Source organism: Erithacus rubecula (genome assembly GCF_903797595.1).
Source record: "Erithacus rubecula genome assembly, chromosome: 3".
Taxonomy (NCBI): Eukaryota; Metazoa; Chordata; class Aves; order Passeriformes; family Muscicapidae; genus Erithacus; species Erithacus rubecula.
Genome location: NC_136689.1, coordinates 31,491,817 through 31,508,181, shown reverse-complemented (window position 1 = coordinate 31,508,181; position 16,365 = coordinate 31,491,817). Strand labels below are relative to the sequence as shown.

Here is a 16,365-nt window from a genome sequence, read left to right as displayed (position 1 = left end):
GTAGAAGGAGAATGCTCCTTACCTCTACTTTATGAAGCCTCTGCTACATTAACACTTAAACTAATAAACTCAGATATTTTTTATTTAAATCAATGTTATTACTGATGTGTAAAATTAATATCTTTAAGTTTGTGGGATTGGACTCTAATAATTCAACTGGATTTTTAGAATGCTTCCTATCTACAGAAATCAAAAGGTTTCTTTGAAGAAAATATTATGAAAAAGCTTGAGAGACTCTACTACTAAGCTATTAAAAGGCAAATCATACATTAGCAAATGGAACACTACTTCTAATTTAAACTACTGGCCTGCCTGTATAATCATTGCATAGATTAAAAGAAAATTGTTAGCACTTTTAAGTTTTAATACAAGACATGGCAACTCACATCTTCATGTAAAACATACAAACCCATGCACTGATTATAGCTACTTTTTTTTTTTTATTTGAAACAAAACTATTCTGTGTAGAACTTATTTTTAATTGGAGAAATTATAGGTACAGGGATATAGAATGTTCAACTGTGAGGAAGAACAATTCAAAATTTTGGGTATTTTTTCCTCATGTATACACTTTTAAAACCAATTTTTAAACATTTCACAGACCAGAATCAAGAAAGAGAGGGAAAAAAAAAAAGAAAAAGAAAAAAGCCCTTACCTTTCTCCTTGTTTCCCACCACTTTTAGGATTGACAAAAACTAAAAGTGGATGAGTGCCTGGAACTGGAGTGATCTAAAAGAAGGGAATAACACAGCCACTCATTAATGCTGTGTGTTGCATTCATTTTTTCCTATAGTAGACAGAAAACAAAAAGCTTAATGCAAACTCTATGTTATGCTATGTAATCCAGCTGGAAGCAATACCATAATTTGCAATAATCCTCACTTCATTAATTTGCCAGAAATTGCAAGTGACTTCTTTAATGCTATCTGCTTTACAGCTTTGTTGCCATTTTAAGTAATAATGCCACTGAAATATTGAGATATATACACATATAACCTATCTCTCTCTATATAGATATATGTGTGCATGCATATATATATATATATACACACACACAACATCAGTAGAGAAGAAAACCCTAAATGCAAATTATGCATTAATTAATATGAGAGTAATTTCCTTAAAAAAAAAAAAAAGGAAAAGAAAAAAGCTTAAAAAAAACTGTATTTTGGGGTGAGAAATGATATATAGTAGTATATAATATGAAGGTCAATTATAAATATACGAATATTGAACTAAACAGATTTTTTAAAGCTATGACAATGAATACCTGCAATATTTGATATAATATGAAATCAGACACTTTTAAAAATGTGGCAACCATTAATAACATTCCTTTAAGCACCTGAGAAAATTGAAAAATGTAAGAAAGTACAGGAGAAACCATAAGAAAGAAGGTAAGTCTGAGGGAAAGAATGACGAGGAGAAGGAATGAAACTTCTACCATAATTTTTTAAAAAATTTCTTTTGTGGAAAGTTTTACATATTCACTTTAATATATCATACCTTCCTTCTAAGTAATAGGACTAATCAGTATTTTCAGATATAAGTCAGATCCTGTGAGATGTGTGTGTTCGTTGCCTTTACTCCAAATACTTGAACATAAAAAATGATATCACATGATCTCTGATGCAGGTCTTTAAACCATTAACTGTTCACATTTAAAAGTATCACTTTAGACATATATCAATTCCAAAATGTTTGGAAGTTCGAAGTTGACATCTCCAAAGTCAACAATAACAACTTCAGAGATGAAGCTCGGACCATCTCTGCTTCAAAATGATACATTGAAAGGCCTTGCTCAAAATCCTTACTCATAATTCCTGAAATAACAAAATTTGAAGACTTTATGTAGTGTAATTTAAGTCAGAACCTGAGAAACATCATAGCTAAGGATTTTTACAGGCATACTATAGATAAATGCATGCAATCCTACAGGCACATAAAAACACTTTCTGTTAGTAGAAAATGTCAAGAACTAGTGTATCAACTCTACTCATGATTTCACAAAACAACACAATGAGGTCTGTTAAAATATATACAAAAATAATGGCAAAGTCCACAAATTCATTGGTATTAAACTTATCATAAATCCAACTCAGCATCACCTGGCACAGTAAAGCGCTGTATGTTGAAACATACATCAAATTGCAGAATACAGTGAAGTTTGTCATATATTTAATTTTTACCTACTGTTTTAATCAATTTTAGTTATTTAGCCAATTCCCATGGTGTTTATTCCTGTGAACTAAGTGTAAACCAATGGTGCTCATTGTGACAGAGATGGAATACCTACTGAAATCCCTTAGGACGCAGGTTAATTAATGAGACTCATCCTAAGGTTATACATGATCTATTACTTCCTCTAATTAGAAATAATAATCCTGATCATTATGCTGGTTAGCTAGAAAGAAGCAAGATGAATGTGCTTAACTATGATGAATTGTCTTTAAGTCGTGCAGACCTCCACTGCCACTAAGTTATCTGCTCACTCTGATGGAAAGAAGGTTCGGGCTTGATCTTTTTCTCAACAAAAGCTAAGTGATGGACTTTCCTATTTCAAGTCTTTTATTTTAAGACTGAATGAGATTATTTCAAGTAGAAGGGTTTGGATCATCAAAAAAACCAAACAAAAAAAAATCCAAAAAACAACGAAAAACCTAATAACTAGTCTGTATCCCACTCGGTTCACAAATAAATTTTAATTAAATTTTTACAGCTTTTCCAAATTACTTTTCCTGATAACATACGGTGTTTTTATATAATGAAAAGCAACTAAAGATTCAGACCAAATTAGGGAACATTTTCAAGCCCTAATCTAACACGATTTAAAGGCAATATTCACAGTGTTATAGGACAAGTGACTTAAAGTAAAAAGGAAAAAGAAAAAAAAAGTGGTGGAGCACATACATAGTTTCTCCCATACAAAAACAGAGGTCTAAACAGCAACAGTATGAAGATCTTTGCTTTGTTACCTTGGACCTTAGATCATAAACAAATCCAGTTAACATACTGATTAAGTTTTCTGAATAAAACCTTTGCTTACTGAAGATCTTGTTAAACGGAGACCATGCCAGCAGAATCAGAGTATTAGAAACAGAGTAGCATGCCAGATACTGGAGAATTAGAATAGTATACTTTGATCAGATACAGAATGTTTTCTCCAGACCATCTTTGGGCAAAATAATAACATTAATTACCAGTTATATTTATAGTATCTTACATCTTTGTGAGAATAGTTGAAAAATTACACAATCTGTGAGGAAGAAAAGCACTAACATTCTCATTGATCCCATTCTTTCAGTAGGATAGCCTGCAAGATCCACTAGCCTTCACAATAGTTACATTAACAACAGGTCATCACTTTTAATGTCAATCAAAAATTAAATATTTGATGCTAATATGGGTTCCTGCTATTCAAAACCAATTTAATGCATCCATGAAAAACAAAGACCACAGCATAATCAGCAAATTAGGGCCATAACTGCAGAATTATTTCTAATGTTATCACCACAATTACTAGTACTGTGTCATACTCTATATTACAAATGTGTCATTAAAAAACACCAAGCACTTCAAAACACACCTCAAATCTATTCAATGATAATTCCACCATCTTTGTCCCCACACTCTTTTTCTCCATCTCTAGCAGTAATAAAGAAAAGCAACAATGAAAGCCAGGCTTTTGATTCAGCTTGGAAAGAGAAGATAGAAAACAAGTTTTGGATCACACTAAAAAACTTGGGGGAAATCTTATGACCTGAAAGCAGAACACATAATAATTTTAGGTTTTGTGTTGAAGAGTCTGTAGTGCTAAAAGCTGCTGTTTTGAGTAGACCAGTATATCCTAGGCATGGTATCACTTGAGTGGGATACAGAGACAAAAAATAGCTGCAAATAGACTATGAGCATAAGTAATCTCATGCTTGGAGTAAACACAAAATTCATAATGTTGCATGGTTCTGCAATTGAAAGGAGATGCCAAAGATGCTGCTCTATCTAGAATACTTTGTCTCACTGGAATTGTTTGGATATCACCCAAAAGTTAGAAAACATTGCGTTTTCCCTTTAGCACAAACTTATTTATCACATTGTGACTGATTGAAAAGTGACAAGATGAGCTTTCTTTCAATTAAGACTCTAGTATTTCTTGCTTCATGTTTTGTCACAGACAATCTGGATAACAATGACGCTTGTGAAAATGATAAGTACAGGAAAAGATTTTTGAAAGCAATGGATAATCACTGCTCTAATATACAACTATACCATCAATGGAGTAGCCTAGTGATTGGATAGGTTTTAGGGTTTGTTTTTCAGGTCTTTTCCGGTTTTTTTCAGGTTATTTTTTCTCTTCTTTGAGTTGTCATAACAAGAATGTTTGACTAATCTAAAACATAAAACAATACATTAAGCCTTCATATCCTGACACAACAAGATGAAATAATTATGAGGCATAAGGTAATTGATATATGGTAATGGAATCTTTTTGCTGAAGCCCAATTGCAACATATCAAAGATAGAGAGAACAGACAACTGTGCATATTAAATGATTATCACACTGTTATCATGACGATAATTTAACTCCTGAGGAAACAAAGCAGCAGCATCCTGCGTATGGACATTGATTTCACTCAAAACTACACATATCTCAAGGGAAAGAAGTCACCAGTTCAGGCATGCCTCTAAGTCACCACCCTTAAATAAAGTTATCTCATTACACATGAGTTTTTCTTTCAAGGAGAAAAAATTCCATTTTTATTACAGATATTGCTAGTAATGAAAACATGTTGCTTCTCACTATTGTTAATGTTGTTATGTCAAATAGCCCACTCAGAAATATCTGGACAAATAACACTTTTGAAGTTTACTCCATCCATTAAATAACAGGTCCAAATGAGAATAGTTAATAGTTATCAGGACAAACTTAGATTAATAATGTAAATTTATACAACACTGCATGACAGATACCAAAAGAAACTGGTTCAGCTTCACACAATGACAGAAGTGTTTTAGAGCTAGTCCTCCCCTTAATGTCATAGGAAATCCTAACAATCACATGAGAAGTGTATATAGGATTCCTGAAACAATGGAAGATTTTACCTACTGCCTTTTCAAACATGTAAAAGTGAAATATTAGAAGAGTGAATGCATATTTCACTTTAAACATATCTCACTCATCATACCTAAAATCATCTGCTTAATATTAAAATAACAATAATCACACCTGGAGGCCTTGTCCATCTACGGTGACAGAATTTGCTCTTTGCATTTTGTTCCGTTCTCCTAGTTTGTTCATTTGCTGGGGGCAGCTCTTTTCTTTTTTCACTGTTGCTTGTCTTTCCTTGAAAAGAGAAAAAGAGAAAAGGGAACAATTTAAGACATTATACAATGCTACACAACTGTAACTGAGACTGGACCTTCACAAAGTTGTTTTTTTTTTTACTATCAAGTAATGTCAGTCTCTGCTTTAATGAAAATGAGATCTCAATCAAGTTAATACACAATGTCTGGCCACTTCACATAACATCTATCTATGTGCCTGGACATTCCATAATGACTAGGCAATAGATGGATGAAAAGTGTGCAGTCACAACACAAATTAATGCAATGATGTGAAAAGATAATCTGACATTACCAGGGTGCCATTTTGAAACTTGAAAGCCAATCATACAATATACTTCACTGTTTAATAAGCATATTGATAAGAGATCAGGAATTTTTCAAAATTTCATCCTGACTACTAGCAAAAGTTGGATGCCTCAGAGTACTTTATCACTTTGGGAAAATATACCATGGCCTAAATGAACCGTAATTAACTAGCTGAGTAGCTTTTTATAAAACATGTATTTTGTGTCAGAACGAAACCAGAATCTACATCAGACTCTAAGCCGTTGGCAACTTTTGATGCTGATACAAAGCACAATAAGATGGTTATTCCAAAGAGGAAAAACTCAGTATTATACTGTTGCAATCATATTTTCAACTGTTATCAGGCCATTTCAGATAACTCTGCAAGGAAAAAAGTATTCTCATTCTTTGTATCTCATTAATTCTATTTATAAACTGCACCCAGCATGTCCTTTTAGGTGGTCCAAAAAATGCACCATAAATTAAGACAGCAGATGTTTATCAAACAGAAGCAGTGTCTGCAATCCCAACTGCACCCTGCTTTCCTCACTTCACAAGTGCAAGGATGCTTTAAACTGATCAAGGGAATGGGCTGGCACAAAGCTGCTGCACTAGAAAAGGAGCATGAAGGACATTGTTGCACCCCCTGCAACTGCATTCAGTAACAAGTTCATTAAATATTACCATTTACATTCCATACCAGGCCAAACCCATCTCTGTGCTACTTCCCATAAAGCCTTGGGGATGGTAGTAGCAATTAATCCATTAAACTCTTTCAGGACCAGGTTTTACTGGTAAGAAGCACTGACACAGATTCTGTCAGGAAGGGAATAACTCCCAGCTTAACACAGTGCCTTCTAACACAAATGTGGACCCTGACCATTTTTATACCAGCATCAGTTCCTTTAGTGAGACTGGCAGAATCTCAGCCTAGATCTGAAGTAAACACAGGTCCAGGTCATCCTAGGCTACTTTGGGTAGCCAAGTGCTCAGAGGAACTGTGACAATCTGAACACATTTTGTATAAAAGGATGGACAAACCTATCCCACTGGAAAAAAACCAAAAAACAGGCGAGTCTACACAACTGTCTGTATGCAGTGAGATTCCTGAGAGGTTAGTTAACAGAGCTCTTGGATGCTTTGAGTAAATTGGTTGGTGTAAAATGAGGTCCAAGGCTCTAGACTGCACATTGTTTTGAAGAGAAAACAGTAGAAGCAATTAGAGCTATTCACCTCATTCTTAATCTTAGAAACAAAAGCACTATGTACTACTGCCTAAGAATTCACCAGCTCTGCACTAACATTCTTGATGATTTCAGAAAGTAGAACCAGGATGAGGTACCCAAAGAGAATAAATTTTTTTAACTAACACAAAACAGATTGATTAGTCCCAAGGACAACAAGCAAAATACTTCTGTATGAAGGAAGCTCCATACATTTTTACAAATTTAAGAAGTTGCTTTGAGGTTTTAAACAAATTTGTGAATAATTACCTTAAAAGTTACTACCTTGTATAAAAAGAAAGCACAACCTGTTAAATACATTGTGGCCAAATCTGGCTTATGAATACTGCAACATCTTCAAAAATCAAATCAGATGTCAGTAAAGCAGAGAAAAAGCTGGTAAAAATTGCAATGACAAAAATCAGAGATGGAGAGCAAATTTTAAAAGTCTAGGAAAATCTCAAGCTAAAGGACACATTTGTGATAATTGAAAGAAAAATTTATCAGAAAGTAACTGACTCAGCACACTGACTTTGCATATTTAGAGAGGTTAAAAAAATGTTCAAACCAGGCATACTTATAAAGTATGGCACTAAAAATCTTTTTGCATATCATGCTACTATTAGAAGAAAGTTATTTATACACCACTGAGACCCGTGCCCAAACCCACTGTTATTAATGACTCAAGTAAAATTCAGTAACAATTACCTAGAGCAAAGTTTTGCACATTGGGATGATACAAATAGCAGCATGATACAAATAGCAGTAAATACCATCAGCTGGGCTTATTCCTACAACTGCTTCATTACCATCCCTTCTCCAGTTTGTATCTCCCATCCCATAAGCAAAACCATTGCTTGATTCACAAAAACAATGCAAGATTAGGTCACATATCTCAGATAACAAGGAAAAAAAATATTCACGATACAGAATAGTCTAGAGTGTTAATAATTATGATCAAAGATGGATACCTGATCTCATAAACATTGAAACTCTGCTTTCTTCACTGATGATTTTTGAAGAAAGTACAAATAAAGTATTTCATATCACCCATCTCATATGAGACCACAATATGTCACCATGTCTATCAATACTGCTCTCTAAAACATTTCTGAAGAAGCTGACAAGAGATTCTAGGTTTCCTAGAGTTATATATCCTGTAATTTTTAGATGTGTCACACTAGTGAGGATTTGACTTAATTTGGATGACATATTGTGATGAATTGTATCATAATTCTAATGAATAAATCTCTTAATGGAACACAAAAAGATTTACCACTTCATTTTTTTCTTTTTTTAATATTCTTATGCAGACCCTTTCTTTCATATATGGAATACCAGTTGTGCCTGACCTAGAGTATCTTTGTTTTGGAAACTAAAATGTTACTAACACATCAGAAAGTGCAAAGAAATAAACAAGTCAATTTTTAAAGTAGATAAAAACAGAAGAATATAAGAATGGATAACAGCCTAAAAATTCAAATGTTACGACAAATCTGACATGCATTGAAAAAATGGGTTTAGAAAATGCAGAAAATTATCTTACAATTTAAGAAATATTTCTATAACAGTTGTGCTGTTTTTATTATCTTGCTAAATAAAGCATACAAAATGATCAATGTATCTGTGAACCATTTTGTTTAGTGAACATGCATGAGGTTGACAGAGCTACTGAATACAGGAATTCAGATGCTATTGTACATTTTGATGGCTCAAAGAATGAAGCTTTTTGATCTTTCGGTATGTGTCAGTGTACATACCTTCCAAAATAGTACGCACCACAACAAAAATTTTTTCCACCCCTTTTTTTACTTCTCTTGTCTTATTTTCACACTTAAATTCACACCTTGAAGTGAATATGCACTAGCTGAAGCTTCTACTATTCAGGACTGCTCCTGAGAGATCACTGTCAGGTGAGAACTACTCAATTGCATCTATTCCATATTCCAAATGGGAAAGCAATTGACAAATAAGACAAGACTTTCCAAATAATAACCCGGAATACCATCTCTAGATTTTTGGTTAAGCCCCAAAATGCACTTCATAGCAGAAAGGATGTACAGTGTCATGAACTGTTAGTAGCTGAATGTTCACGGATGCCTCCCGCTACGCACCTCAGGGAGCAAACCTCCTAAAGTGGGAAGCGTCTGTTGGAAAAAGAGAATGTTAGGCTGCAGCACCAAACAGCTGGGAGGGCAAAGGGCATGGACAGTGCCCACAAGGAATGTTAGCTTGCAGCAGTCATACTGAGCAACAACATACATAGTACTTTGTTACACTTTTACACAAGTGGACTTTCCTGATGCTTTGGCTTTCATAATACATAATTTACACTCTGCAAAGAATGTGTGGGATCATTTTAACACCAGATAAAAATATTAGAAAACCTGAGGACTTTATTCTTTTAAACAGCAAAAAGAGATACTTGATACCTGGAGAAGTATTTTATCTTCCAAGTCTTTGAATTCTCATCCAAATCAAGGAATTTTGTTTAAAAAGCCTTCCTCTGCTACAATTAACAAGAACTAACTAGTCCTCAAAAACAGCTTATATTCTTTCTTTACAGAGAGGTAGAATCTTTTCCTTTATACAAAACACTAACATTTAAAAATACCATATTGTATCATGGCCATTAGGGTAAAAACAGATGAATAGTTACTAAAGGCTTACTAAAGAGCTGCCTCTTTATAATTTAACTGCTGACACAGAATCCAGGACAAATAGAGCAACAACTGCTTGTTCTCACCTTGCCTTTTAATCAATAAATGCAAATATATTTTTTCTGGATTATTTCCTACACAAAATTATTTAAATCAATACATTTCATAACATGAAACAACAATTTACTAATACATTATATAGAAGTGCAAAGTCATTAATAAATGCTTAATACCATTACAGTTTGTCAGGTGACAGCTTAAAACCTGAGATTACTTCTCTATGATAATTACTTTTATTATATATATTTTGAGATGAAGCATATACCTTATTTGGGTATGGGATTGCACAACAAGAGAAGTATATTTTTGTTATTATGTAGAAAGCAAAATAGTAATTCTAAAGAATCTTATTCTACAACTCCAAAACTTCATAGAAGATCAGACAGAACACATGGAACACCACATAAAGATATCCTCAAATGTTTGCAAGATGAAGCCAATGGAAATTTAAATACATGACTTGAATACCAAAATGATGATTTGGGATTCGTTTTATGGAACTTGAAGGACAGCTGCTCCTTGTTTTCTTAGAGCTAATTTGTTTAATGACAGGGTAATCTTTAAGGACATATAATAATAATATTAATAGTATCAGATACTCCTAGACTGCAATTTTTTAAACCCATATGGCATTCAAGACCCTGCTTACAAAATTCCCATTCCATGAAATTTCTCTCCATAATTATACAATAATCAAAGAGAATTAAAGATTCAAAAGTCCTGCAAACTAAAAAATAAAAAAAACATATCACCACTATGCCAAAACAATGGCAGGCAATCTTATCTGTATTATCTACTTGATATCACATCCAAGTAACTGTGATTCAGAGAACCTAAAATATTCTGAAAATTTATTTTATAAATTCTCCACATTTCCAGCTCTGTGTACATGCTAATCAAAAGAGCCTATATTAGAATACCACATCATGCTGTCTTGAAAGCTCATAGAGCTGCAGCACAATACTCAGCTCTAAATCCCTAGGCAGAAGCTAAAAGTCATCCTGTGGACAAGATTATTAACCAATTCTCAGCAAAAATACCATCCAGTGAGCTACACATGTCCATACTATAAAGAAAAGTTAAGGATTCTAATTAATTTGGGAGCTGTCTTGAGAAACACATTTGAGACTAAGGAAAGAAAAAAGGAAAAACTGCATTATGCCATTAAGAAGAAAGCATTTTGTCACCCATAATACTGGCAGCCAGAATACATGCAACAAGACAAGGCTGGGATGAAGAATATGTATTTAAGAATAACTTCTAAAACTGCTCATTGTTTCTTCTTCTCAACAAAGAATCACTATGTGATAATTTTAAATATATATTGTGCTCCTTTTTAGTTTGCCTCAATAAAAAGGTAAAGGATTACACACTAAATCACAATCAAGTCTATCTCATTTGGCATGTTGGCCTCAGTTAATTCAGTTTTCTACAGACAACTTGCCTGACATCATACATCTTGCCATTCAACATATGCATCAATGTACAGTCCAAGACTTTCAACTGGATTTGCAACTCCAATCTGGGCTATAGCAGCTGATTATATATACTGCCCAAAAAAGACAAAATTGTTGGAAAATAATTTTGAAAATAAAATCACATTAAACTCCAGCAGGAGAGGACGCAAGGAATAAACTTAGAAACAGACATTTGTGATGAGCTGTGGGCAGGCAACTAGATATAACTTAAAATGATTGAATGGCTGCCATTTCAGTTTATCAGCATCTTATTATTTTAACATTGAACTGTGTTTGTCGAACAGCTAATTAGTTAGGAAGATACATTTTCCTCCAGGGCAATTATTAATTTCCTTCTGACTTCAAAGAAATGAAAAAGCTCTTAGCGTAGATAAGGACACCATTATATTTCAAGTCTGATTTAGATTCTCAGAGAACTGAAGTTGCAATATGAAACACAATTGAAAAGCAAAAAAGTGGTCTGTTTTATTTTTTAAATCTTTCATTGTGATGTCATTACTTAATATTCAACAACCAGATCTAAATTCAACTGCCCCCCCCTCCCAAGCATATATATTCAAATAACTTTTTTTTGTAGTATCTTTGTTCAGAAACCCATGATAAGGCTAGTACTCAACTTCAAAGGATTGAGTTGCTCATAAAATGGTTACATTTCACTGACTTTCTGTGCTCCATGTTGAGCTTGGATACAACTGAGCTAAAACTGATCTCTACTATTATAAAAACAGAAGAATCATTTTAGGATTAATAACTGGAAAGGGGATTAAGCACGCTCATTTTTAACCAGGCACTGCTAATTCCCTTTCTCAATCTCTACAACTCTGCTTTCCTATATGAATAACATCTACATACCTCACAGAAAAATAGTATTAGTAAAACATATTACCAGACATGGAAAAAATAGCTATTGAACTATGCTGCAATTATAATATAGCCAATAGCTATTCTATCTAGTCCAGATACTGATAGAGGAAGAAAATTCTTGAACAGTATTTTCAACTTTAATTCTGTATCATTTTTTGCCAGAATGTCAATACACTTGCCATATTTACACAAAAGTTTGAAGCTATAAATCCCAATGCATATTGTTCAATTGAACAAGGCACATTTCCTATATCAAACATTTTAAATCTCTTGTGTATGTTGTTCTACATGACTAAATAAAACTAGTCATAAACAAAAGTTTTTTTAACATTTATGGTTTTGTACAACAAAATGCCAGAGGAATCAGATAGATCTGTTTCCTCCTCCAAACCATATAGCCATCTATATTTTAAAACAAGAGGTCAAGTGAATTTGATTTATGATGGTATTTTATATTAGTGTATATAAACAGATGTATACTATGATGCAAAAAAATTCTATATATTTTATACATATCAATTTATCTCTGTACATATATTCCATATTTACAAAAATTGTCTTTATGCTTACATGACTTTGTCCTAAAGCGTTACAACATCTTCAATACCCAAAACAAAAGTCAAATTGATTCACAAGAGAAAAGAAAGAAAATGGAAATTGATTCAAACTTTTATCCTGATGACCTATTTTTTACAGAATGCAAAACAATGAAGTTGAATATCAAAACACAAAGAAAAGTACCTGGTTTTAAACTTTATTTTTTCATTCCTTACCTTCAGTATTATACCAGATCCTCCACCTTTGAAATAAACTGGTTACTATAGGGACAGTGATACTTGCCATATAGTAATTCTTACATTGTAAGCAGAGTACCTTATGTTTTACAATTTATTCCTTAATTTTATTTTTATTCCACAATTAGAAGTTTTAATTCTATTTTTTAAATATAATGCTAGAAATTAACTGAAAAAAATAATTGTAAAACTCGCATATACAATAGGAGAATCAAAATCATCATGTATTATGAAATAAATACACATACTGCTTATTAAATAGTAATCTTTTATTGGTTTGTTGGTGACTATCCACAGCTGTATCTATTGTGGTGGGAAATTGCAAATCTAATTACTTTTCTACAGACATAAATAAAATTCGAACATCCTATATGTTCATCAGTAAATTGGGCAAAGTAAAGGACGGCATGAAATGAAGACAAAATGTAGGCTAGCATTTTTCCCTTTCTGCCTTATAAAGGGACAGGGTGAGGGAAACTGTCTCATAAGCAGAGACCAATCTTGTTTTCTTCACTACTCACTCATCTCATTCCAATACCCAGTTTTAAACCTGGTTATGATCTAATTCTGTACTCCTGGTAGGCTAGGATTCAATTGAGTCAAAGATTTTTAAACTCACTGCCAGTCAACCTTATCATGAACTTTCATTATGTGCATGTAATTAATTGGGTCCAATGAACAATATCAGTACTGAGTTATAGACTTTTTCCCCCCCACCATATAATTAGAATATAATTACCCACAGGATATCAGAATGATGCAAAACCTTTCCTCTAAATGTGCCCTCATTAGGAAACAAGTCTCAATGTACATTTATTCAATCAGTATGAATTAATTAAAATGTTACTGAAATAAAAGAGAGTAACATTAAAGTGTATCTGACATCTATTAAAAGACTATCACTTGAGATCTGCACACAGTTTATAACAAAACTCATTTAACTTGAACTAAAAACTTCACCGTACAACAAGCCTCATATAGGGTAAACAGAAAAGTAAAAAGGACTAAAGTTGACAGACTACAATTTATTAAAACATTTAAAATTTAAGCAGTGAGATATGAAAAATATTAAGACATTGGTATGTCAATATCACATAGGTATGTGATGTTTTCATGATGTACACAGTAACAACCACATGAGTTTCCCCATCTGGATTTTTTTCAGCTGACAATGTAGCTTATCATATTCAAGAATAACATTTGACAAATTCTATTTATGTGCAGTTTTGAAGATGGGAGGGCCCTCATTTAACTTAGACCAGCCACCTAACTTCCACATGACAAGGCATTTTGGTTCTCTCTCCAGCCACTAAGAGTCAGTCAGCTGAGATCATTTTGGTAGCACTGGTATAATACACAGTGCTGTGAAATGCAATGTATGAAAAAGTCCTTTAACTGTGTAGAAATTGTTGAGGCTGGACTTGGCAAGAACTGAAGTAATGAGACATGAGAAATGCTGGATGGAAAAGACAAAAATACGAATGTCCCTAGTTCTGCAAAAGAGAAAAGATGAGAAGGGATTTATCTTGAAGGGAAACTTAGAAGAAGGCATCTTGCTCTGAGATGAATATTGCACTTTTCTGAAAGAAATCTGGCTTCCAAAGTTACAGGTGGAATGGAGGGCCAAAATTTTTAGGAGATCAAAGATAAAAGATTTTTGATCTTGCTATTATGGGATTAGAAAATACATTCTTCCCTTACACCTCAAGATACTCAAGGATATGTGTGGAGCAGCACACATTATGGTTATCTGCTTCTATTTACCTTCCACATATGCACAGCATTGCATGAATGTTAATGCTCAGCTGATCACTGAAGTTAAATGTTGACCTGAGTGAAGGACCCTTCCACATCAGATTTGTATGTCTGAACATGTAATTTTTATTAACATACACACTTCCTATTGCATGGATAGACAGTTTTCACAAGGATATATCCACTGGTTTTGCTATCATTATTGAGAATGCTGGTGTCCCATACACTGAAGTATTATGCTTCTCAAAAGGAATCTCCATAACAGGAAATGGGAGACGTTAATTAAAAATTACTAACGCAAACCATATGTACATGATAACCAACCACTCTCAGAAGAAATTACTATTAGCTAGATCAGTGAGGTAGTACAGGTAACATAACTAAACTAAGGATTTTAAGACATTTTTGGAAGAAACTACAGGATTCAAAAATATACTACAAAATTATGAAGTCTCCATTAAATCATGGTAAAATATATTTTCCATTCCAAACAATATAAATTGTGCTGAAATGCATGTCTTGTGTTGCACTGTTGGTAATGGGATTCCAAAGCAGGAAAACATATTTACTTCTGCTTATGCCTTGAAAATTTGGAGATAAAACAAACCTATTCAAGGGTGATTTGACTCTAGAGTGGTTCTACATATCCTCTAAGCAACTTAACTGAACTCCAATTGTGGAATAAAAATCTTAATTCCTCTATTCCTCTTCCTCTCCTGAAAAGAAAATGTAGTTATGCCAATATAACTGAAGATAAAATTTCATGCTGAAGATTCATTCCATTTATACCAATGGCAAATGATAAATAACATTAAAAAAAACTCAATAGCTCAATACCAGAATCATAATTTCCAGATGTAAACTTTTAAAGTATGACCTCACATCCTGAGAATTAAATAAGGTAATACAGAATATAATTATTAAAGTAATATTTTATAACTATTAATCAGAACTTTTCCAGATGATACTAAAATACCATAGAGATAAACTACAAAGCCACTCTTGTGACTTAAAAAAATATTTTAAATATTTCATAAATATTAAAGCTTTCCATTCTATTATTTCATTGAGGTCAATGGAATAATCCCACTTTACACATGTAGGAGGCCAAAATCAAGCATCTGTTCCTTAACAGATTTATAAACAAAGAGCCAAAAAGATTCAGCAGAAAACAACAATAGGCACGAATATTACTCCTAATGATCAGCAACTGGTTTAAGATTAGGATGTATATTTTCTTTTTCTGCCTCCCCTCAATAAACTACACTTTCTTATGTTAAAGCATTTCTTACACTTAAGAAATATATTTAAAGAGGACTACTCATCTGTTCTTGTATGAATATGATGATGCTATGACTTTCATCAGCATAAAATATCCAATTTAATATGTGAATACATAAGTTAATTCTCAAGCTCTTTTTTAATGGTAAAACGGTCAGCTCTTTTCTATACAACCTACACATAGCATGCATTTTTATTTTCATTGAATTGAGTTATTGTTTTTGTGGACAGAGAAATTTACTGTCCACGACTGCAGAGTAAAATATACCATAATGTTGATGCATAGCTTACTGCAAGACCAGTGTCATCACTCTAGGTAACCTCCGGCTTAGATCAGAGACCTCAGCATTGCAGATATACAATATGCATCCCAAGCAAAAACTGCCCATAAGAATAACTTCATTATTCTGGGAAGTTGGATCTATAAAAGATGTAAAATGTACAAGTGTTCTGCCTATACAGTTTCTGGTAAGTACAGTCTGATAAGTGATAAAACCTGAGTCAGCTTCAGTTATAATATGCCCCACAGAAGGTTCATTCTCACATGAAGGAAAATGCAATATGCAGAGGGTAAAACACACGCCTATAAACCCATCAGCCAGGATTTCACATTTCGTTTAAG

At 33.2% G+C, this 16,365-nt stretch overlaps 1 protein-coding gene across 3 annotated transcripts in view; it reads right to left on the bottom strand.

The window, feature by feature from the left end:
• DGKB (diacylglycerol kinase beta) overlaps positions 1 to 16,365 on the bottom strand; it is a 326,673-nt gene that overhangs the window by 205,173 nt on the left and 105,135 nt on the right. For all 3 annotated transcript variants that reach the window (XM_079302918.1, XM_079302917.1, XM_079302919.1), the window contains 2 exons: positions 5,225 to 5,341; positions 656 to 729 (listed from right to left, as the gene is read on the bottom strand). In XM_079302918.1, coding sequence (XP_079159044.1) covers positions 656 to 729; positions 5,225 to 5,341 — 191 coding nt within the window. The remainder of the gene's footprint in view (positions 1 to 655; positions 730 to 5,224; positions 5,342 to 16,365) is intronic.